Genomic DNA, 23,419 nt, shown 5'->3' with positions numbered 1-23,419 from the left:
GTCTGTCCGTCCGTCCGTCCGTCTGTCTGTCCGTCTGTCTGTCCGTCTGTCTGTAAACTTTTCACATTTTCGACTTCTTCTCAAGAACCACTGGGCCAATTTCAACCAAACTTGCCACAAAGTATCCTTGGGTAAAGGGGATTCAAGTTTGTTCAAATGAAGGGCCACGCCCTCTTTCAAGGGGAGATAATTAGGAATTACTGAAAAAATAATGGCATCATTTAAAAATCTTCTTCTCAAGAACCATAGGGCCAGGAAAGATGAAACTCATGTGGAAGCATCCTTAGGTAGTGTACATTCAAATTTGTTCAAATCATGACCCCCGGGGGTAGGGCGGGGCCGCAATGGAGGATCAAAGTTTTACATAGAAATATATAGGAAAAATCTTTAAAAATCTTCTTCTCAAGAACAGCAAAGCCATGATGAGTCATATTTATATGGAAGCATCCTCGGGTAGTGTAGATTCAATTTGTTCAAATCATGACCCCCGGGGGTAGGGCAGGGCCACAATGGAGGATCAAAGTTTTACATAGAAATATATAGGAAAAATCTTTAAAAATCTTCTTCTCAAGAACAGCAAAGCCATGATGAGTCATATTTATATGGAAGCATCCTCAGGTAGTGTAGATTCAAGTTTGTTCAAATAATGACCCCCGGGGGTAGGGCGGGGCCGCAATGGAGGATCAAAGTTTTACATAGAAATATATAGGAAAAATCTTTAAAAATCTTCTTCTCAAGAATGGCAAAGCCATGATTGGTCATATTGATATGGAAGCATCCTCAGGTAGTGTAGATTCAAGTTTGTTCAAACCATGACCCCCGGGGGTAGGGCGGGGCCACAATGGAGGATCAAAGTTTTACATAGAAATATAAAGGAAAATATCTTCTGACGAACAGAAAAGCTATGTTTAGTCATATTGATATGGAAGCTTCCTCAGGTAGTGTAGATTCAATTTTGTTCAAATGATGACCCCCAGGGGTAGGGTGGGGCCCAATGGGGGATGGAAAGTTTTACATAAGAACATATAGAAAAAATATTTCTTTTCAAGAAGAGAAAAGCTATGTTTAGTCATATTGATATGGAAGCATCCTCAGGTAGTGTAGATTCAAGTTTGTTCAAATGATGACCCCTGGGATAGGGAGGAGCCACAATGGGGGATCAAATTTTTACAAAGGAATATATGGGAATTTTTTTTTAAAATCTTCTCAAGTACAAAGCCATTTGTTATATTGACATGGAAGCATCATCAGATAGTTTAAAATTCAAGCCCCCCCCCCCCCCCCCCTGGTCTTTTCAATACTGAACTGATTGTGCTTTTGCCTAGCCAATGTGCTCAGGTGAGCGATGTGGCCCATGGGCCTCTTGTTATAATTCTATCTGTGTTTACAGACATTTTCCTGATCATGTGACAGCCCTAGAGTTAGCTGACCTTTACTTCACACAAGCCTCACTAGATGGCAGCACCAGTATCACATCTGAGGATACCTTGTTACAAGTTTACCCCATACTTGAAAAAAATCTTTCCTCTCCTTTCTCAAAGGTTTGATTCACTGAACTGATTATTTAAATGAATGATTAGAGTGGAAAAGAGCTGTTTTTAGGTACCTGCCAATGGGTTATTAATGCAGGTGATTTTTGTCAATATTAACAGTGGTAATGTTAAAGAAAAAAGTCGACTGAGTTTTAGTATATTTGTTATTTTTTGTACTTAACAGGTCAGAATGCTGTCCCTGAGAATTCTGTCACAGTTCTCATTTAGACTGCCATCACAAGAAGAAGACGAGGTAAGGAGAATGGAAGACATAGCACTTTGAGTAACAATACTTGATCAGATACAAAATGATACAGTTGAGCTATTCATAGATTAGCTTTGAAGAGAAGTACAAAAAAAAAATGATTATAAGTTATGGACAACATCATTGATTTATTTTGTAGTGATCTGTTTCTTAACAAGCAAATTTTTTGACAGGCCACAGAACAGCTAGATGTATTCAGGATTTGTCTTGAGGCAGAGTTAGTTCCCCTTAGCGTACAGGACTCCAGACGGAAGCTGATGTTTTTACAGAGGCTGCAGTTTGACATTGTCCAGAAGTCCATCCCTGTGGGGCCTTTTATTTTAGTAAGTCAAAAAATACATGTAAAGTGAAGGCTATGTTTGTTCAGTGATCAGCAAAAAATAATTTTTTCTCCAAGTTTTGATTTCTGTCCATTTTGTTTTGCTCATTTTGATTGTACACAATAAAACTGTTTTTGTGGACTGGCTGTAGAAATGACCTTTTGAATATGTGGTCTCACTCTAAAAGAAAACAAAGATTTATCAAGTTTTTGTTTCTATATAACAACTGTACATAGAAGGATCTAGATATAAATTGATTTAAAAAAAAAGTTAACTGAGTAGCTTATATAAAACTGCAATTTCAATCAATGCATTACTCCATTTTGTAGGTACCGTTGAGGTATTTGATTGGTTCTCTGCACATCGGCTTTAAGTTGCTGTGGGATCCCGTTACAAAACTAATTGCTAGTCATGCTGTAGGCCTAGACAAAACAGTATTCTGGGATTTATACAGGATGGTTCTACAAGATGCTGCTCAAAAGTGTGGTAGGAACTATCAATTTTACTTAAATCTTGTAAAGTGTAATTTGTCATTTTACATTATTTTGTTAAATAAAAGAAATATAGTTACAATCAAACTTCGTTATCTCAAAGTGTATCCAGGGATTCGAGATATCCAGGGTAAAATTCTTAAGAAATAAGCACTTGGGATTCAAAATCACTTTGACATATCCATAGTATTCGAGATATCAGCGTTCCAGATAGCGAAGATCAAATGTATTCTCTTTTTAATAAAAATTCAACAGAGTTATGGCTTGGGTATTCAGTAAAAAACAAACTTAGGTTAAAAAAAAAAAGAACAAATATTTCTGAATTCATCATACTAAATATATATTCTCTCTTTCTAGAGGAATCTTTACACCAGACCAATGCCATGTCTAGCACAGAACAGGAACCAATGGAGGAAAATGATGATAATATGAGACAACTTTTTGTGAAGAGCTGTAGATCACATGAAAGTATAGAAAAACCAGACTATGCCAACTTTAGGTTCTACCTGTGGAAGTCGATGCATCTGTTTCCAGACTTGTGTGAAAAGAAAAATAGGGATCTTGTTTCTTTGTTATTGAACTTTATGAGGTACAGTTCATCATAGAACATAAAATTAAGATCATTCATAACTTTACCCAGCAAAAAATTGAAAGGATAATTTATTGTACATCAATAATGTACAGTACTTTTAATATATTTCCTGAAGTTTAACTTTATTTCATCATTTAGAAAGATTTACTAATTTAATGATACATATTCCAGTGATACAGTTTATTATGACACATATATATGCACATGTACTAGAGTTATTGCTGTACTTCATTGTACTAAGACGTTTGAGTGAATATTTTAACAGTATGGAGTATTACAATGTGGATTTGTCAGCTGCTCCCACTCAGAACTTACAGAGGCAAGAGACTCAAGTGTCATCTGAGGAGGAGGAGGTGGAAGAGGATGAATTAGATGAAGAGGAAGAAGAAGAAGAGGAACATGTGGAAACCAGGGCTCAGAGGAAAAGTAAAGATAGACAGAAAGGAAGAAAAGGGAGAATGTCTGAGTCTAAGTCAGATATGTAAGTACTGATGAACATGAATCAGGTTTAAATATCACCCTGAATTTATATTGTAAGGAACTGTAAACTGTTCTGATGTATTAACAGTTTTTGAAGATCTCATTTAGATACATGTAGTATCTTTTTATGCTTTTTTTTTTTTTATTCTTTTTATGCTCATACTGTTAAGCTGCGGAAGATCTTTACTGGTACAGTGTATTTTTTTTCAGTATTTAAAGTTAAATTGTCTCTTATTTGTTGTATATTTTTTTGCTGCCTAGGGAAGAAGATTTAATTGATGTTGAGAAAGGTGGTGATGAGAGGAAAAGAAAAACCAAAGAGAAACGGGGCAACACAAAGGGTGCTAGGACCAAAAGAAGGGCAGCTACTAGGTATTTCAACCTTTCTGCTTTCGACATGAGTTTTATGTATATATTGATCACATCTCTTTATTTTCATGCACATGTATCATTCTTCACTCATTACTTTACACTCTAAATAAGTACTTCTTTGTTAAGATTTTTTTTTTTTTAGAAAAATTAGATTCTCTTATGTTTTTTGTGTACATTGTATTAAAAAAAGATATCATCTTTCAGTGCCCTTATTGTACACTTGGAACTGTTCAGTAAATTCTCCAGCCCAAAGTCCTTATATAGAGAAACTGAAGTCAGACATCTATATGAACAGGTACTTGCTAAAAATCTGTTTTAACTGTATTTTCTTGTCTTTTAGTGTTGGAAATAATATGCAAAAAACAATTTTACTTGTTTACAGCTTTTATTGCATAAAAATGGCAGAGTTCAGAAGGTGGCCTTTAGTTGCATCATGACCTACAAACATAAATTCCTAGTGCCATACAAGTAAGTTCATGCAGGATCTGTTTGATCACATATTAAGTAGACATACATACAGTATCTAAGGTTTCTGTATTGATTGTGTTTGAGTTACTTTGAGATACAGTAAGTAGAGATTTAATTGTTTCTTCATTTAATACAGGGAGAATTTTGAGAACCTGCTGAATGATGCCAAGTTTAAGACAGAGATCGTTTTGTTCAGTATTGATCATGAGAACAGCGTAGTAAGCCCAGAACATAGAGACCAGGTGCTGCCTATCTTAATGAGGTGTGTGAGCCCTAGAGTCAGATTCTAAAAGCAATTATTCTGTATCAGCCACTCAGTTCTGTGTAAATTTATAGCTATTTTATATAGCTTTCAGATTATTTAAATACTGTAATGTTTTTACATACTTTTTTCCATGGGGACACAATTCCACAGTATCAAAATTTCTGTTAAATTCACTGGTAGAAAATTGTGCAGATTTCTTACAGTGCCAAGCTATATACCTTTCATGTACTTTAAGTATGCTGGGACAAATTTCTCCAGAAAATTTGTGACAAAGTACATAGTGTGAAATAGTACCATGAGGAAAAAAGTACATCTACGGTAGTGTGCTCATCTGAAAGCATTCTTCAAAGACTGTAACATGTATGATATTCACAGGATACTTTATGGAAAGATGCACAGTAAGACAGGAAAAGACTCAGCAGGAAAATCCCACAGTCAGTTCAGAAGGTCCATAGTGTTCCGATTCCTCAATGGCTGCAGTGGAGAGGAAATTATCAAGTTTATGGACATGGTGTTTGAGAGCTTCAAACACTTTGTCTCTGGTGAGTTTGGTGATTGAAATAACATGTATCTAAGAGATAAAGATTTATAAAAGTTCATATTTCATTCCATGTACTCAATTCGTAAAAAATATATACAGTATTTGGCAAAAGAGCTTTTGCTTCAGGCCTTACTCTGTAATTTTTACAGGTGCTAAATAATGATTTTATATGTAGATGATGCTCTGACTATGGTGTGTAAAACAGAAAAAGAAATTGATCTATCCCAAGTGATTCCTCTGAGGAAAATGAATGGGTAAATTACTGCATGCTATAAAACAATTTTGTTATTCAATACAATCATGGAAAGTTCAAGTGTGACACATTTTATGTAGCAAAATGTCTTACATGTACTTCAAATATAGATTTGTAGAGCAAGTCAGTGGTTCTTAAAAAAAGCAAGCTTGAACCCTTCCAATAAGATAAAGGCTGGAGTTGTGATGATACATGTACATTGTAAAATTTTGTGATGATTTCATTTTATAGTTGATGAAGGTCGAACTAACAATAACAATGTATTGTAGCTTAGGGTCAATAATTACATGTATATCCTTTTCTAACCACTCTCAGGGCATTGAATACAGTGGATATGATTGTGAAGAAGTTGGGGCACCTGATTGAGGGTTACCTTCCTTCCCTACACTGTATCCTCTTGGGATTAACTGCTACCTGTGTGGCCTGTCTAGAGAGGAGGGAGGGGATATCCCCAGGGGCCCACAAACCCCTCAAAAACATCAGGCAGTTATGTATCACTCAGATAATGCAGGTAAAATTTTCTAAACATACTTTGTGTTAGCTGTTTTGTTAGATATAGTTGTTCAGAGTTATGTATGTGTGTGTTTGAAATGCAAGGTATACTCAACTTCTTTAATTAATATTTTGTATTTTCTCTAATGAGGGCTTTTAAAGTATTGTTTGATTTTTCATTGCAGTTCTATGATGTGTTTGACACCTATAAGTTTTCACCAAAAGAGATAGATGCCATGTTTCATGTTGCTGTCTGGCCACAGGTAATTGACAAAAGATATAGCTAAACTACCCCATATGTAAATAACACTTTATTCCACAGTATTATGTAGGTGGAGTTTTCATGAAAAATAAATACATGGAAAATTATGTATTCGTGAAAAAAATATTTTGGTTTTGTCCCGTGAAAGATAAATTTACAAAATTTAAATGAATTAGGGATTTTTTTTTTGCATTCTAAATATTTATTAGAGTGCATGTTTGTATGTTCTCTAACATATATGTTTTCATTTCTAGCTACCCAAACTTCAGTACGAAGGAATCTATCACCCAACACCCCTTCTTAAACTCCTACATATGTGTGCAGCAAACAGGAGGTATTGATTGTTACTTATAAAGTATTTTGCTTTTTAGTATACAGTCATAATATTGTGGCTTTTTAAGCATAGTTACATCAAACTTCAAAAGCACCTTTTGGGTTTTCAAAAAAAAAGTATTATACTTTGCCATGTTTACTTCATTGTTAAAAAGTTTTCTCTATATTTTCGCAAGTCAGTCAAAATATTTGTAAATTGCAGTTATGTATCAGTATTTACCCTAACAATTTTAATCCATTTGAATGTGTAACTAATAACAAAAATCTGGGTTTGGATTTTAATGTTTCAGATATTTGACATTGTTGGCAAAGTGTCATGATACTGACCCTGACTTGACCCCAGTAAGTGCAGTTCTCAAGCTTCTGAACGCCAAGGAAGTGAACAAAACTGTGACTGACTTCATCATTGAGATGCTTAACAACCTGTTGTTAGGGGAGGAGGAAGAGGAAATGGAAAACCTTACCATGGCAACACCGGTCAAGGTCAACAAAATGGTGCAAATAAATGGTAATCCTTTTGAATGTTAATGATAAATTGTTTTTCTAAACAGTCTTGTGATATATTACTTATTGATTCAGAAGTGGTGTTTATTAACACATATGTCGTAATAAAAATATCAAAATACATGTATTAATAAATTTTTCCTTCTAGCAGCGAGCATCAGTTTGAGTACTTAGAAAATTAACAAATACTGCAAAGAGTTGGCATTTCAGTTAGAGATATTTGTGATTTATTTATGTTTTATGAGCCATTAGTTTGATAGTTTTTCATTGTTGCAGTATCAGAAATTGGACAGTTTGGAGCAGAACTACTGAAACCGCATGTGTCAGATATCTTAACATACCTACAGAAGGCTATAAAAAGTATCAAAGGTCATGGAAAAAGGTCACAGACTGCAGGAAAAGAGTTGTCTATTTTGTCAAGGTAAAAATTGATAAAGTCTGTAAATTTTGTACAGAAACTTAATTATTAAATTTTGTGAAATGGTAATGTTACTTTATTGGATTCTTTCAACTAATAAAAAGCAATTATTAATAATTTACATATTTAAAGTGTACAATAGAATGATCAAGATACTAGTCAATTTTTTTAGTGTGACATTAAATTGTACATGAGCATGCCAAATGTGACAGCTTTTCATTTGCTTCCAGAATCAGTGAATTTGTGACTGACCAATCAGAATGCCTGGCATTGATAGAGCTGCTCTTCCCATTTCTTGGGGAGGGGCTTAGTAGACTACCTGACACTGAGGTCAACATTCTGACCAGTATCAGGAACCTGGTGGACAAAGTCAAGGACAAGAAAAAGTTCTATAGGTGATTTTTCATTTGTTATCAAACATTTAAATTTGAAATTTAAAATTTCTCCTTGTAGCAAATTGCATGTAATCAAATGCAAAATAAGATTTGAATGCTGGTCTTATTTCATATTCTAGATCATTCTGCCAGCTATTTGGTTACATTCAGAATCGCCAGTCCAGAATTCTGCTTTGCCAACTAATTCAGGTATAATTCAAGACTTAATATCAAAAACATTTCTCTCATTACTTCTACATGTACGTGTTATAAAAAAAAGTAAACAAAATATTTTTTGTATGTGTCTTTCTTAGGTGCATGAATTTTGTTTTAACAGTAGGTTTTTTGTTCATTTAGGTTATTGCAGAGAATAATGAAGAATTACAAGAGATAGCACAGCTTTTATCAGAGGTGGGTAGTCTTGCATTATTTATCACAAAATTTAGTGAGACTGTGCGTCGGTAAATTAACACTTTAAATTTAAATTGATATTGTTAAATTAAATATTTTGATAATACAATTAAACAGTTAAATGCCTGGGACCCCAAACACACAGAGGAGCCAGATTACATGAAAAGACTGAATGCTCACAAGAAAGTTAATGAGGCCATCAAAGGGATGGAGGATGAATTAAATGTGGACTTCCTGCTTCCTGTTCTCCATTCTTGTTGCTATTGCATCAAAAATGTATGCATCTTCCTTTTATTGCGACTATTCAATAGTTAACACTATAACTTACAACATACATTTAGCAATTTTTTTTTAAATATACAGTTGTGAAAAAAAACTCTTTTTGGTAGAAAATTGCAATTTTCCTATTTACATGTTTTATGTTAAGTCTGGAAAATTCCGAAGAAGATGACAGTAATTTCATGTATAGAAAAGATTCCTAAATTTTCAAACTTTTTTTGTAAATTGATTAATGATGTTCCAATCTGAGCAGATAGATGATATGTCATTGAGGGATAATGCCACCCACACTCTGGTTACCATGGTGAAGCAATTCAGTCATGTGACCTATGACCAGGATGTTTTCAGAGATCTGATTTCTAATGGACTTGTTCATGAAGTCAAAGCAGGCTTTAGGAACAAAAAAGAGGTAAAAAGATGAAGCTTGAATTTCAAACTTTAGAAGTTTTTTTAAAAAAATTTTTTGGCAATATTTAATCATAAAGACACTTACAATATACTCATTAAATGGAATACATGTGTTTCATGAATAAAAGTAGTTACATGTATATATGTAAAGTTTGAAAAAAACTGTGAAGTATTATTCACTTAAAATAATGTTAAAATTATAGAGGAAATGTTTGTATAGGTTTGTAAGTTGTAATACATGTATTTTGAAATTTCTTGAAAATTCTTTGTAGCATGTGCGACATGAGTTCATTGCTGTTCTGTCTGTACTGGTGGATACATTCCCATCACATGACATGTTTGCTGACCTTGTGATTCTCAAGGACAAAGACGTAGAGGCTGATTTCTTTGAAAATATACGGCACATCCAGGTAAACTTACAGTAAAACACAGTTACTTGTGTAACAAAGTGCCAGGAGCAGCTGAAATTGCTTTGTGTTTTAATCTGTAATTGTTATATACAGTAGTAATAATTCACTATTTCTAGTACTGGCAGAACGTTTTTTTGTTCATTGTAAAGATGAATTCACAATGTCTGTGTTTGTTAGGTACTTGTTACTGTAGATGGCTTTTGAAAGTATTACTTAGGAAAAATAAATATTTGAAAGACAGTGTATTGTTGAAATAGCACTGCAATTTGCCATCATAATAAAAAATGTTATTATACCCCTGCTCCGAAGGATAGGGGGTATACAGTTTTACCCTTGTGTGTCTGCCTGTCTGTCCATCTGTCTAGCTGTGTGTCTGTCCGTAACAAATTTTGGTCACAGTTTTCTCAGCAATTACTCATTGCAGATGCTTGAAATTTTAGCACACTCTTTGTTTAGGCATGCCATATGATGGGATTCATTTTTGTGCGAATCCCATGTCAACTTCCTGTTTATCCGTGCGTCTGTCCGTACCATACATAACAAATTTTAGTCGCAGTTTTCTCAGCAACTACTCATCGCAGATGCTTGAAAGTGTAGAACAGTCTTTGTTTAGGCATGTCATATGATGGGTTTCATATTTGTATGAATCCGATGTCAACTTCCTGTTTATCCCTGTGTCTGTCCATAAATGAACTTGTGTATTCACATCAGAGCGGGGGTATTATTAGTGAGCATTGGCTCACAGACTTCTTGTTTTATCTGTTTTAAATACACATGTACTTAACTTACAAATATAGTATGTATATGGTTGCAGAGGTTATTAATTGATAATTAAAAAGAATATTTCAGGCCTGGATCTTAAAACTTTCATTTTCTTCATTACAGACACACAGACGATCGAGAGCATTAAAAAAGATGAACAGGACATTACAGTCTCGATCTGTTCGTAAAGAGATCCTGGTCTCTTATTTACTTCCCCTAACCTCTTCCTTCCTGCTTGATGAGACTTTTGCAAAAGCCCAGGGTCTGCAAGAAAGTGCCATAGATGCCATGGGAGTTCTGTGTAAACAACTACCTTGGCATGTTTATATAAATCAGCTGAAATACTTTCTGTCCTTGTTGTCAAAGAAGTTTGAGAAGAAAAAACTCTTGGTCAGGTATAAAGAATATTTTCAGTACATTTTACATTACTGTATTATTTTTGAAAGGAATATTTTTAACTACAGAAAATTCTGTTATAAATAAAATATGTACATAATATATTGATTTGTTTATTGTAGGGTGATTGTTGGTATTCTGGATGCATTCCACTTTGACCTCAGAAATTCTCAACATTCTGTGAACAATTTACCAGATTCTGTTGCAAAGAAAAAAGCTAAAGGGGAAATAACAGGTACAAGATTTTGTAAAAAGAACCAAACCACACCTACATATAGACATTAATGATTCTAAAAATTCTGCAGAAAGAACTGTATGCACATTTATATGTACAGTGTAAGTTAGGAAACCACAATTTATCTCATACATGTACATTGAATAAAACCTCTTTTATAGAGGAGCCAAATCCTTTTGAAAATGAAGAACTAGAAGCAGAAAACACAGAGGAAACTGTAGATGCAATACCCACAGTTCCAGAGGAAACTGATGAAACCATGGAAACAAACTCTGGCTCTCAAACAAAACAGTTTGATTCCATTGTGATATGTTCAGTTGGTCAGGCCACTAGAATTCACTGTACCATAATGAAGTCAGTTATCCCTAGCTTACAGAGATGTCTTACAAAGAAGGTACATTTTATTTTTAAACATTTCATGTATGCTTTGATGATAATTTCTGCATTTTCATGTAAAGTTATGCATAAAAAATATGCCAAGATATCTGAAACATTGCATATAGGCAATAGAATCATTTCCTCAAAAAAATTATTTAATGTGGTGAATTCAATCCAGAATGAGCAAGGAGCAACTGTATTTACAGGTTTAACTTGGCGCCACATGCACTGTACACTGATCTAGACAATAAAAGAATAATAGAAATTTGTATAGTACTAGACAGTTTTTTTTTAATGTGATATTTTTGTAGGAGAAGAGTGAAGATGAACACAAGCTGGCTAGGAATAATTTGGCAGAGGACAGTGAAGTACTGAGAGTGCCTATAGCTCTAGCTATGATAAAATTGTTACAGAATCTTCCTCATAAATCACTGGAGCGGAACCTTCCAGGGTAAGTGTTTAGTCTGGTCAAATTCACAAATTACACATACAGTAAAACTTGTCTAATCCTGACACCTCTGGTTCCTAAAAAAATGCCTAATCAGACAACATTCCAGATTAGACAGTATGAGATATCTGAATTAATTGAAAGGGACTTGAAGTTTACATTGTAATAGACAAGATTTTGGAATACACAACATCCAGATTAGACAAATTTGACTGTATTCATCCCTATTAACTGTACTATCAATATGTCTTTTTAGAGTTTATGAAGAAAAATATGTATAGGAGTATTAAGATTTCTGAAAAAGTATTCAAACTTTGTGTTTTTTTTTTAGAATCCTGTTGAAAGTGTGTAATTTTATGAAGTCTAGAGCTGTGGACATCAGAAACACTGCTAGGGATACACTAGTGAAGATTACCACTTCCCTTGGACTAAGATTTTTTCCATACATTTTGTCAGAACTTAGAGGAACATTGAGGAAAGGGTATCAGGTAATAAAACCTTTTTAGTTTAACATTTTGAATAATTTGAATACATGTACTACATCATTGAATTTTTTTGTAATATTGAATTTCATAATTTTCTACAATTGATATGCCAGATGCATTAAATAGTCTCAAGCTTTTTTTTTTGAGTTGACCCAATGAAGGTATTGATTCTAAAATCATTCTTTGCTGTATTTGTTCATGTTCAACAGGTCCATGTTCTGTGCTACACTGTTCATGTGCTGCTTAAGAATTTGTTGCCTGTACTTAAACCAGGAGAACTCGATGTTTGCAGGAAGAGTCTTCAAGATGTGAGTAAAATTGAAACATGCTTGTAAAGAAAACTTTTTTTTCTCTGAAGCTTATTGTTGTGAATATTAATTTTCCAAATAAAAGACAAGTAAAACACAGATACATTAAAATATATATACTTACTATCTGTTCACAGTGATATATTATTTAATCAGCAAGTAGAGCAAAAAATGAAAGCCAGTGGGAGATGTAGGTCTCAGTTTAGAAATGATAAGGAATTATCATACAGTTATTAAAGAAAACCTTTTAAATTCTTCTAGTACTTGTGCATTACCCTTGACAAAACCTTTTCAAAAATACTTTGGTTTTTGACCTCTTAACTTTGACCTTGAAGTTTGACCTAGTTTCCAAAAATTTTAAATTTATGAATCCATGAATATGGCCGGGGCATATAGAGTTTTGTCATGTCCATCTTCCATCCTTCTGTCCTCCCATCTGTCCTTCCGTCACACTTTGTGTTTCACTCAATTCAAAGCTCAGTTTCAAAAAAAAACTATTCAAGATATTTTTATAAAACTTCATGTGCTGATAGATATAGATGAGAGCTATTCAACTGCATCAACATTTTTTGACCTTGACCCTTTCTTTGACCTTGACCTCACTTTTCTTTATTAGTGTTTAGCTCACTTTTAAAGAAACCATTCAAGTTGTGTAATCAAACTTCATATGCCAATACATATTGAAGTAAGCTATTCAACTGTATCAACAATTTTTGACCTTGAACTTTCCTTTGACTTTGACCACACTTTTCTTTAATAAGTGTTTAGCTCAGTTTTAAAGAAACCATTCAAGTTTGTGTAATCAAACTTCAAATGCCGAAACATATTGATGTAAACTATTCAACTGCATCAACATTTTTTGACCTTGTTCTTGTCTTTTTGACTTTGACCTCACTTTTCTTAAATTAGTATTTAGCTTAGTTTAAAATAAACCATGTAAGATATTTTTTTATCAAACTTTATATGCTTATTCATACTGATGTAAGCTATTCAACTGCATGAACCTTGACTTTTCCTTTGACCTTGATGTCACTTTTCTTAAATTAGTGTTTAGGTCACTTTTAAAGAAACCATTCCTGATATTTTTATCAAACTTCATATGCCAATACATACTGATGTAAGCTATTCAACTGCATCAACATTTTTTGAACTCGACCTTTCCTTTGACCTTTACCTTACTTTTTTCTAAATTAATGTTTAAATCAGTTTTTAAATAAAACATTCAAGATATTTTTATCAAACTTAATATGCTGATATGTATTAGTGAGAGCTATTCAACTGCATCAAAAACTTTTTACCTTGCACTTTCTTGTGACCTTGACCTCACTTTTCTTTAATTGCATTTTGCTTAGTTTTAAGTAGCTTGGAATCCTGCTATCAAAAGTATTGAGAATTTTTTTATTAAGTATATTTTTAGAAGCTACACACAGAGCTCAATTAAAAATAAAAATAAAATGGGGCTTAATGTGCTTCTTTTGGTGCTTAAGAGCATTTAATATGACCTTTTTGCACTGTAATTATGTCTAACACAAATCAATTTTTCAAAGTTTTCCCCCAATTTTTAGCTCACCTCGATGAAGTCGAGATGAGCTTATGCTATACCCCCGGCGTCGGTGTCGGTGTTGGCGTCAGTGTCGGCGTCGGTGTTTGCGTCGGCGTCCCGATTAAAGTTTTAGGAGCAAGTCCATTCCCAAGTAACTATAAGCCCTACCTGGACAAAACTTGCATGGATGATGCATCTAGGGATGGACACTACCACACTTGCTTCGGATGCTGGATCTGACGTAGATTTTCCACATGAGTGACCAGGTTAAAGTTTTTGGAGCAGGTCCATTCCCAAGTAACTATAAGCCCTACCTAGACCAAACTTGCATGGATGATGCATCTAGGGATGGACACTACCACACTTGCTTCGGATGCTGGATCTGACGTAGATTTTCCACATGAGTGACCAGGTTAAAGTTTTTGGAGCAGGTCCATTCCCAAGTAACTATAAGCCCTACCTGGACCAAAATTGCATGGATGATGCATCTAGGGATGGACACTACCACACCTGCTTCGGATGCTGGGTCTGACCTAGATTTTTCAGATGAGTGACCAGGTTAAAGTTTTTGGAGCAGGTCCATTCCCAAGTAACTATAAGCCCTACCTAGACCAAACTTGCATGAATGATGCATCTAGGGATGGACACTACCACACTTGCTTCGGATGCTGGATCTGACGTAGATTTTCCACATGAGTGACCAGGTTAAAGTTTTTGGAGCAGGTCTATTCCCAAGTAACTATAAGCCCTACCTGGACAAAACTTGCATGGATGATGCATCTAGGGATGGACACTACCACACCTGCTTCGGATGCTGGATCTGACCTAGATTTTTCAGATGAGTGACCAGGTTAAAGTTTTTGGAGCAGGTCCATTCCCAAGTAACTATAAGCCCTACCTAGACCAAACTTGCATGAATGATGCATCTAGGGATGGACACTACCACACTTGCTTCGGATGCTGGATCTGACGTAGATTTTCCACATGAGTGACCAGGTTAAAGTTTTTGGAGCAGGTCCATTCCCAAGTAACTATAAGCCCTACCTGGACAAAACTTGCATGGATGATGCATCCAGGGATGGACACTACCACACTTGCTTCTGATGCTGGATCTGACCTAGATTTTCCAGATGACCAGGTTAAAGTTTTTGGAGCAGGTCCATTCCCAAGTAACTTTAAGCCCTACCTAGACCAAACTTGCATGGATGATGCATCTAGGGATGGACACCACCACACTTGCTGCGGATGCTGGATCTGACATAGATTTTCCACATGAGTGACCAGGTTAAAGTTTTTGGAGCAGATCCATTCCCAAGTAACTATAAGCCCTACCTAGACCAAACTTGCATGGATGATGCATCTAGGGATGGACACTACCACACTTGATTGGGATGCTGGATCTGACCTAGATTTTCCACATGAGTGACCAGGTTAAAGATTTTGGAGCAGGTCCATTCCCAATTAACTATAAGCCCTACCTAGACCAAACTTTCATGGATGATGCATCTAGGGATATACAGTAACTCATCTGCTTCGGATGCTGGATCTAACCTAGATTTTCCAAATGAGTGATTTTTAGCCACATTTTAATTAAATTAGCATGGATAATGTATCTAGGGAGGGATACTTCCAGACTTGCTTTGGATTCTGAATCTGACCTACATTTTCCAGATGAGTGACCAAGATAATTTTTTGGAGTAGCTATATAACATTATGGCCTGTTATGATAAACTTTGTATAGATGGTGCATCTAAGGATGAAAACTTCCATACTTGCTTTGGATTTTTAAACTGACCAAAATTTTCTTGAGTAGAAACAGGTTAAAAGTTTTTGAACAGGTCTATTTCCAAGTAACTATAAGTCCTACTTAAATCAAACTTGCATGGATATTGATCTTTGGATGTACACTAACTGGAAAAAAAATATGATGTGAAATTTGCATTACTTATAGATAACACTCGTCAAGGTTAGTTTCGTAATCTTTGATTACCTATGTTTTTTATTCAGATAAGTAAAGGGATTAAATACAGTTTTATTTCGTCTTGAATAGACACATTTAAATTTGTGACACCAAAAAAGTTTCAAATTACTTCGCATGGTCAAATATTTGACCTTTCTGCACTAAAAAAAATGTCATTTTTTCTGGCATTAAAAATTTAACAAGCAATAAAATCATTTCAAAGTAATGTCATCTTACTGAATTTAAGCAGATTGGTTAAAATTATCTTATATATTCAGAAAAAGAAAATTAAAAGTGGGGGTCTATGATGTTAATTTTTAGATATTACTAATAAAGTGTTAATTCTAAGCTTAAATTGGGGCTATTTTTTTTCTGGACTTTCACAATACATTTGCTATATTTGTCTAATATGATATTAGAATTCATGACAGTTAATGTAATATATAATATAGGACCGGCATAAAACAGTTCACTGTACAGAGTAACTCTATGTGCAGGCTGCATGGAAAAATAGGAATCCAAACTTACAATAATTCAAATACTTCAAAAGAGAAAAATTCATCATTTTCTTCAAAAAAAAAAAAACCCTTCTGCCACAAAATATAGTTCCTCACTTAATACTTTTGGTATGGAATTTAATCATGGGGTTTTGAATGAATATAGTTTAATTTGCATTGTAGAATCCAAATTTAAAGGAAGAACTAAAAATTTATGCAATTTTTTTTTTAAATAGAGCTCAAGACAAAAATCTCCTCAAAAGCTCAGGAACGAACCTCTTTAAAAAAAAGCATTAAAGATATTTTTATGTAAGCTTATGCTCTTATACATAATTTGGTGAGAATTTATCATCTATATCCAATTTTGTAGATTTCAGTTTCAGTTTTAAAGAAACTATTGAAGATATTCTCATCAAACTTCAGACACTAATACAAATTTTCATGTCACATTACTGATATACACTCAGCGGGGCATTCATGTCCTATGGACATATTTCTAGTAACTTCCTCCAAAAACTTTCCTAAGACCTTGTTTGGCTTAGTTTTCAAAACACATGGCTGTAATGTTTGCACCAAAACATATTACTTCAAAATATAAAACTTCTTTGTAGCATGATAGACAAGATAGGACAGACAAGACAGTTACAACATGCTAATTGGTTCATTGCACCCTAATTAGTTTGTTTTTATGTCCGTTTCTTTTTTTTTCTCCATCAGGTTTTCCATGAAGATTTATTTGGACAAGTGGCAGAAGAGAAGGAGGTTGCTGGTGTTACTAGTAAACTGTTTGAGGCCAGGTCTATGAAGAGTTACGACTCGTACAAAATACTGGCTCAAGTCATCAGTAAAGAATCACTCATGGCATTCATCACTCCACTGAAAGAGGTTAGACATTGTCATGATTTTACATTTGCAGGAATGATGAATGCTGTTTTGTTTATGCAGGAAAATATTTAGATAAAATGCTCTCTTTTCTCATGTGGGAATGAATGGTTGCAAAATTTCTGGCTAGCCAGAAAACTTTTTACACATCAATCTATGTACTAGCATTGTATATATTTGTTGCAAGTTGTATAACACTGAATTTATCAACACACTGATTTTACAGTTTTTTACAATATTACCGAGATATATCTATTATACAGAAAAAGTCTGAACTAATTTTCTAATACATACTTAGTACCCAGGACATAATATAGCTAGTGCACATTATGACGTCATTAATCCTTACAACTCGTTGTTATAAAACACATCAACAAAACAGCGTCGGCGCAAGGGCATATCCTATTTGTTTTTACATAAATAATGTATAATGCTAAGAAGAATACTCTAAAGATTAATAAAACTGCTGCACATATCCTATGCACTTTCACATTAGATAAGAATCTGAGGAAACTTACACCAAACTCTAAATTTTTACCCTGTTTTAACTCAAGTTTTTACAAAAAGTAACTAAATAGTAGAACTGTTGATATTTGGAATATTCTGCTTCTAATTTTACATTGTTTCTATAAAATTAAATAGGGTATGCCTTTGCCCTAAAGCTATATTGTTGATGTTCTTTAAAACTTAACATCGTGTAGTAGAGAACAATGACGTCATAATATGACGTCATAATATGAACTGTCTGTTACATGTCGTGGGTACCTAGTCTGTAGGAGAAAATAAGTTTGAATGTTTTCTGTATGATAGGTACAGCCATTATGCATTTTAATTAGTTCATTTGCATAGAAACATCTATACTTAGCTTTAACTCACTTGGGAATGGTATTGCTACATCAACACTAATCATTATCAACATCATTCTTTTTATTATCATCCCCCTTGCAAACAAAGTTTAAGGGGGGATATATTGGAATATATATGTATATCTGTCTGTCCGTCTCTCTAGCTGTCTGTCTGTCTGTAGACATGATTTTGTCAGCATCTGTTCTTGGAGACTATTGCATGGATTTGTCTGAAAATTTGTATGCTCATTATTCACCATGTGAAGATGTGCTCCTGATATTTTCATCATGATTGGATAATTTCTCTGCATTTTACAATTTTTTTTTCACTTTTATTGACTAAGTCGTTTTGGGTTCATGTACATTTGAGACATAAAATCTAGAACTGCCAATTGGTACATCTCTTCAAAAATGTGCATTGCAGCTTAAAACCTCTCAATAAAACTAAAAAAACATCATCAAGTATTAAAAAAAGTTTTTGGGTAGATAGTCCCTACAAATCTAAGAGTCATGTAGTAACTCTATTAAAAATTTTGAATCAAGATTACACAGTTCTTTTTTCCCCTTAATATAAAGCTTTGTAACAAATTTTAGAAAAAAATCTTTGTTTTTAACAGAATGACATAAATATGCATTTTCTATTGTACTACAGACTCACAGTGCGTTACACAGCAGATAGTATAAATCCATTTGTCCCTTGGGAGTAATGAGTGAACATGCAACCAGTTATAAAGATTAATTAATGAGTTTAATGTTTTGTTTGTTGTTTAACGTCCCTCTCGAGAATTTTTCACTCATATGGAAACGCCACCACTTGTCGGTGGAGAACTGCAAATTTTGACCAATGCTCGGCACTCAGGGCCATTGAGCAGTGAGGGATCTTTTTCATGTTAGCACCAACTGTGACAGGAAAGAGGGTCAAACTCCAAGGTCAAGGTCATAGGTTCAAAATTATTGATACATGGGGGAAGACCTTGTCGTAAGAAATACACCTGCAAAATATAAAAGCCCTAGCACAACTTGTTCAAAAGTTATGGTGAAGGTTAAAGTTTTTCAAAAGTAGGCCAAACTCCAAGGTCAAAGTTAAAAGATCAAAATTGTTGGTAACAGAAGGAAGGACTTGCCACATGGAATATACCTGTGAAATTTGAAAGCCCTAGCTGTTCAAAAGTTATGGATAAGGTTAAAGTTTTAATAAAGTGGGTCAAACTGTAAGGTCAAGGTCAAAAGGTCAAAATTGTTGGTATTCAAAGGAAGGTCTTGTCACGATGAATACACATGTGATATATGAAAGCCTTAGCACAAATTGTTCAAAAGTTATGGCCAAGGTTATATTGGGTAATTTTTAGCTCTTCTGAGCCAAAGGCTCAAAGAGCTAATGCTATGGCCATTTGTGTGGTGTGCGTAAACTTTTTAGAATATGGGCCATAACTCAAGAACCCCTCGGCCAATTATTGTCAAATTTGTCACAGGGTATCCTTGGCCCAAGGGCTCCCGTTTATACTAAAACTAGGGTTGTTACCCCTAAACAAGGGGAGAAAATTAGATAAATAAAATCAAAAGTACAGGTTGCTAAAAAGTCTTCTTCTCAAAAACCACTGGGCAGATTATCACCAAACTTACACAGAAGGTTGAGGATATGTTGTAGATTAAAATTTGCCTATTAAAATATTGCAATATTAAATATTTCAGGTACTTATTGGCTTAGAATCATCAAACTTTGTCAGTTGATGCATCTTGGGTCTGCAGAGTTAGTCAACTGAAAAGGAGGTCACTGTGACCTATTTTTGAAATTTTTATGGCTTTATTTAAATATATTAGTTACTTATTGGCTTAGAGTCATCAAACTTTGTCAGTTGATGCATCTTGCGTCCTCAAAGTATGTCATCTGAAAAGTAGGTCACTGCGACCTACTTTTGAAATTTTATTGATATATTTTAAAAAATATTTTAAGTATTAATTGGCTTAGAATCATCAAACTTAGTTGATGCATCTTGGGTCCTCCGAGAATGACAAGTGATTAGAAGGTCACCGTGATCTACTCTCAGGTACTAATTGGCTTAGAATCATCTTGGGTTCTCAGAGTGTTTCATCTAAAATGTAGGTCATGATGACCTACGTTTGGAATTTCAAGGCTTTATCTTAAGATACAGGATACTTAGAGGCTTCAAATAGAAGTGATAGGTCGTACAGTTTATCAGAAGAGTGATTCAAGACCCTTGGGCCTCTTGTTTTTATGCCCCCGGATCGAAAGATCCCGGGGGTATGTTGTTTTTGTCCTGTCTGTCTGTTTATCTGTTTGTCTGTCTGTCTGTTGTCAACTTTAACCTGGCCCATTACTATTGCGCTGTCATGGGTAAGGCTTTAATATTTGCCGTGAGTGTTCATTATGACAAGACCTTTCCATTGGTACAGAAAAATTTGATCATGTGACCTCGACTGTGACCTTTGACCTACATTTGTAAAACTTTAACATTGGCCATAACTACTGCACTGTAGTCTACGTCCCACTCCAGAATTTTGTTACCATCGGGGGCATAGTGTTTCACAAGCACATCTTGTTTTTTTTTGTTTCCCAGAATTCCTCTTGATATTAAGATTTAGAAATTCTATGATGAAAGTGGCAATAGGTTCAAAATTATTTTATACTAACTCACAATTATGAATTTCAAGAGGATACATGTATCATTTAAACTTTAACTTTGTAATGAATGAATCTTCTTTGGGGAAGAAGGAGAGTCTCTTTTGCAGTGCCCTTGTAATTTAAGTATCATGTACATTGCACAGTGTTAACATATGCTGCACTTGATTAAGGAATTTGGGAAAAATTCTTTGTTTCTTCTAGGTTCTTGATTCTACACACAGCCACACTATAGCAAGAAAGGTACAGGAAGTCCTAAAGAAAGTGGTGACAGGATTACTGGACAACCCAGGTCTGGATACAGAGTCTCTGATGATATTTACCCATGGATTAATCACTCAGTCATTTCCACAACTATCTGACAAGCAGAGGTAGTAGTTGAATTAATTTATTCAAAGGCAGCTTCTACATACATGTACTCTTTTTAAACACTGAATGTGAGAAATGTTGATCAGATTTTACCAAAAAGAATATCGTTTTGAATAGGGGATTATTAATTTTGGGGAAATGTTTTCAGCAAGCAAAAGGAAACTGAAGAAAAGGAGACCCAGTCCTTTAGACCTCCAAGTTGTCTCCTGTTACCAGAGGAACCCAAGCGGGGAGGTGACAAACCAAAACTGAGTAAGAAGACGAACATCCATGTATTGGTGGAGTTTGGTCTCCAGCTTCTATGTCTGTGTCTGAAGAGGGGCCGCTTGGTGGCAACAGAGGAAAACCACTGTAAATTAGTGGACCCTTTTATCACCATCTTAGTGGACTGTCTGCATTCTAAGCATATCAGGGTAAGTCTATATAGAACAATGTGAGGTGACCTAAATTCATAGACAATTATTGAAAGGAATTGACTGATTGACCCTCATGATAAAAATACTGTCAGTGTAACCCAATTGTTTAAAAACATCAATATATATTCAGATTAACACCTTAAGTCTGAGATGCTTGTGTTGGTTACTGAAATTCAAATTACCATCTGTGGACGGTAACATCAAGAAATTGGCCAATGGAATGTTTGTTATTCTGAAAAACTATGCCTCAGCAGGTGCTTCTAAGGGAGAGAACTTAGAGCTAATTTCTATGGCATTTAAGGTAAAACTGTGCATCTTATCACAACTCTTACCAGTACTCTTGATTTTTTAAATATTTTCAATAAAGTATTTAAAATGAAAAGATAAACAAATGTATCCACCCCCCTATTTTTTTTTCTAAATCGTACGTGCATTTATGTAGGCTGTGACGGTATTAGTAAGAGATGTGAAGATTTATAAACTGAATCAAACACAACTCCAAGTTCTGTTGACTTTCTGTGAGGAAGACTTGTATGATTACAACAGACAGAGCACTGCATTCTCTCTTCTAAAGGTAAGATACCTGTTGATATTTATATCACGTTGATTTTTGCTTTCCAATTACTTTGAAATATTTAGTGTAAAACTGAAAATAATTATCTTGAAATTTTTGTAGGCCATATTGTCTAGGAAGTTGAACGTCCCAGAGGTGTTGGAGCTGATAAAGAAAGTGGAGGGTATGTCCATCACAGCGGATTCTCCCCATGTCAGGAGGGAGTGTAGACAGGTAAAAAGGGGGATAATTTTATATTTTAACTCTTTAGAAAACAAGCTTTTTTCGAAATGTTTGTAGCTAATATCTTCTTGTTGCCCTATATCTTTTCCCTACATTGTTGATACTTTACAAAAATACACGTAATTATAACTTTAGTTCTTGCTGTGATACAGATAGCCCTGCAATACATCCTGGAATATCCGCTGGGGAAGCTCCTTGATAAACACCTGGAGTTTTATGTCACACAGTTGTCCTATGAGATGGAGATGGGACGTGAATCTGCTTTGGAAATGTTGGCCACTGTATTTTCTTCATTTCCTCAGGTATATATAACAGTAAATTTTTTTTTAATCCAGACACCATTGGTTCCCAAGAAATTTAATGGATAAGACAACATTCTGGATTAGACAACATTTTAAAAAATTGAATTTGGCAAGATTTCGGAATAATGTCATCCTGATTAAACAAGTGTCATCCAGATTAAACAAGTGTCACTGTACATTTATTTAGAAAGAGCATGAAGTACATACGTTTTAAGAGTGTTTGCTGTGAAAAAGATACCTTTGTAATATAGATGCATTATATTCCAGAACATCTTGAATGATCATGCAGGAATGTTCTTCATACCCATGTCTGCAGCTCTTGTTAATGATGAATCCACAAAGTGTAGAAAACTCACAGCACTTGCCATCAAATCGCTTTTGCAAAAGGTATCTAAACATGCTTTTTTTTTAAATAAATAGAAAAAGAGATCTTTCTATAAGGGATTTTAAGGCAAATTGATTTGTCAAATTTAGAGGTTACAATGTAAAGATGTGTTAAAGTTTGTTATTATAGAAATCCACACATTTTTGCTATTTCATATCATTGCATTTTGTTGTCATTTACATTTGTGTTTTGTTTATATTTACATTTAAGATAGATCACAATTCAAGAAAGGAACTCTTTAACATCACCCAAAGATGGTTTACCGATGACAAGGTATACACATTCAATTTGTATGATAATA

General features: G+C 34.4%; 1 protein-coding gene across 1 annotated transcript in view; it reads left to right on the top strand.

Moving 5' to 3' along the window:
* Positions 1-23,419, top strand: part of LOC133200372 (small subunit processome component 20 homolog) — a 35,166-nt gene that overhangs the window by 7,886 nt on the left and 3,861 nt on the right. Inside the window, exons 18-55 of the mRNA XM_061336184.1 lie at positions 1,391-1,541; positions 1,717-1,785; positions 1,971-2,120; positions 2,447-2,603; positions 2,966-3,197; positions 3,466-3,681; positions 3,942-4,052; positions 4,257-4,347; positions 4,435-4,520; positions 4,657-4,782; positions 5,161-5,327; positions 5,502-5,580; positions 5,895-6,090; positions 6,257-6,334; positions 6,588-6,667; positions 6,957-7,174; positions 7,447-7,591; positions 7,819-7,983; positions 8,103-8,172; positions 8,320-8,373; positions 8,491-8,649; positions 8,906-9,061; positions 9,333-9,470; positions 10,356-10,627; positions 10,751-10,863; positions 11,025-11,257; positions 11,553-11,692; positions 12,021-12,177; positions 12,384-12,482; positions 17,200-17,367; positions 21,055-21,221; positions 21,368-21,632; positions 21,766-21,936; positions 22,078-22,209; positions 22,312-22,422; positions 22,584-22,733; positions 23,001-23,120; positions 23,329-23,391. Coding sequence (XP_061192168.1) covers positions 1,391-1,541; positions 1,717-1,785; positions 1,971-2,120; positions 2,447-2,603; positions 2,966-3,197; positions 3,466-3,681; positions 3,942-4,052; positions 4,257-4,347; positions 4,435-4,520; positions 4,657-4,782; positions 5,161-5,327; positions 5,502-5,580; positions 5,895-6,090; positions 6,257-6,334; positions 6,588-6,667; positions 6,957-7,174; positions 7,447-7,591; positions 7,819-7,983; positions 8,103-8,172; positions 8,320-8,373; positions 8,491-8,649; positions 8,906-9,061; positions 9,333-9,470; positions 10,356-10,627; positions 10,751-10,863; positions 11,025-11,257; positions 11,553-11,692; positions 12,021-12,177; positions 12,384-12,482; positions 17,200-17,367; positions 21,055-21,221; positions 21,368-21,632; positions 21,766-21,936; positions 22,078-22,209; positions 22,312-22,422; positions 22,584-22,733; positions 23,001-23,120; positions 23,329-23,391 — 5,455 coding nt within the window. The remainder of the gene's footprint in view (positions 1-1,390; positions 1,542-1,716; positions 1,786-1,970; positions 2,121-2,446; positions 2,604-2,965; positions 3,198-3,465; positions 3,682-3,941; positions 4,053-4,256; positions 4,348-4,434; positions 4,521-4,656; positions 4,783-5,160; positions 5,328-5,501; positions 5,581-5,894; positions 6,091-6,256; positions 6,335-6,587; positions 6,668-6,956; positions 7,175-7,446; positions 7,592-7,818; positions 7,984-8,102; positions 8,173-8,319; positions 8,374-8,490; positions 8,650-8,905; positions 9,062-9,332; positions 9,471-10,355; positions 10,628-10,750; positions 10,864-11,024; positions 11,258-11,552; positions 11,693-12,020; positions 12,178-12,383; positions 12,483-17,199; positions 17,368-21,054; positions 21,222-21,367; positions 21,633-21,765; positions 21,937-22,077; positions 22,210-22,311; positions 22,423-22,583; positions 22,734-23,000; positions 23,121-23,328; positions 23,392-23,419) is intronic.

Source organism: Saccostrea echinata, unplaced genomic scaffold (genome assembly GCF_033153115.1).
Source record: "Saccostrea echinata isolate AGI-Se365-2 ecotype Australia unplaced genomic scaffold, CSIRO_AGI_Sech_v1 ptg000039l, whole genome shotgun sequence".
Taxonomy (NCBI): domain Eukaryota; kingdom Metazoa; phylum Mollusca; class Bivalvia; order Ostreida; family Ostreidae; genus Saccostrea; species Saccostrea echinata.
Note: the sequence above shows the minus strand (reverse complement) of the source record. Positions and strands in the feature narration are given on the sequence as shown.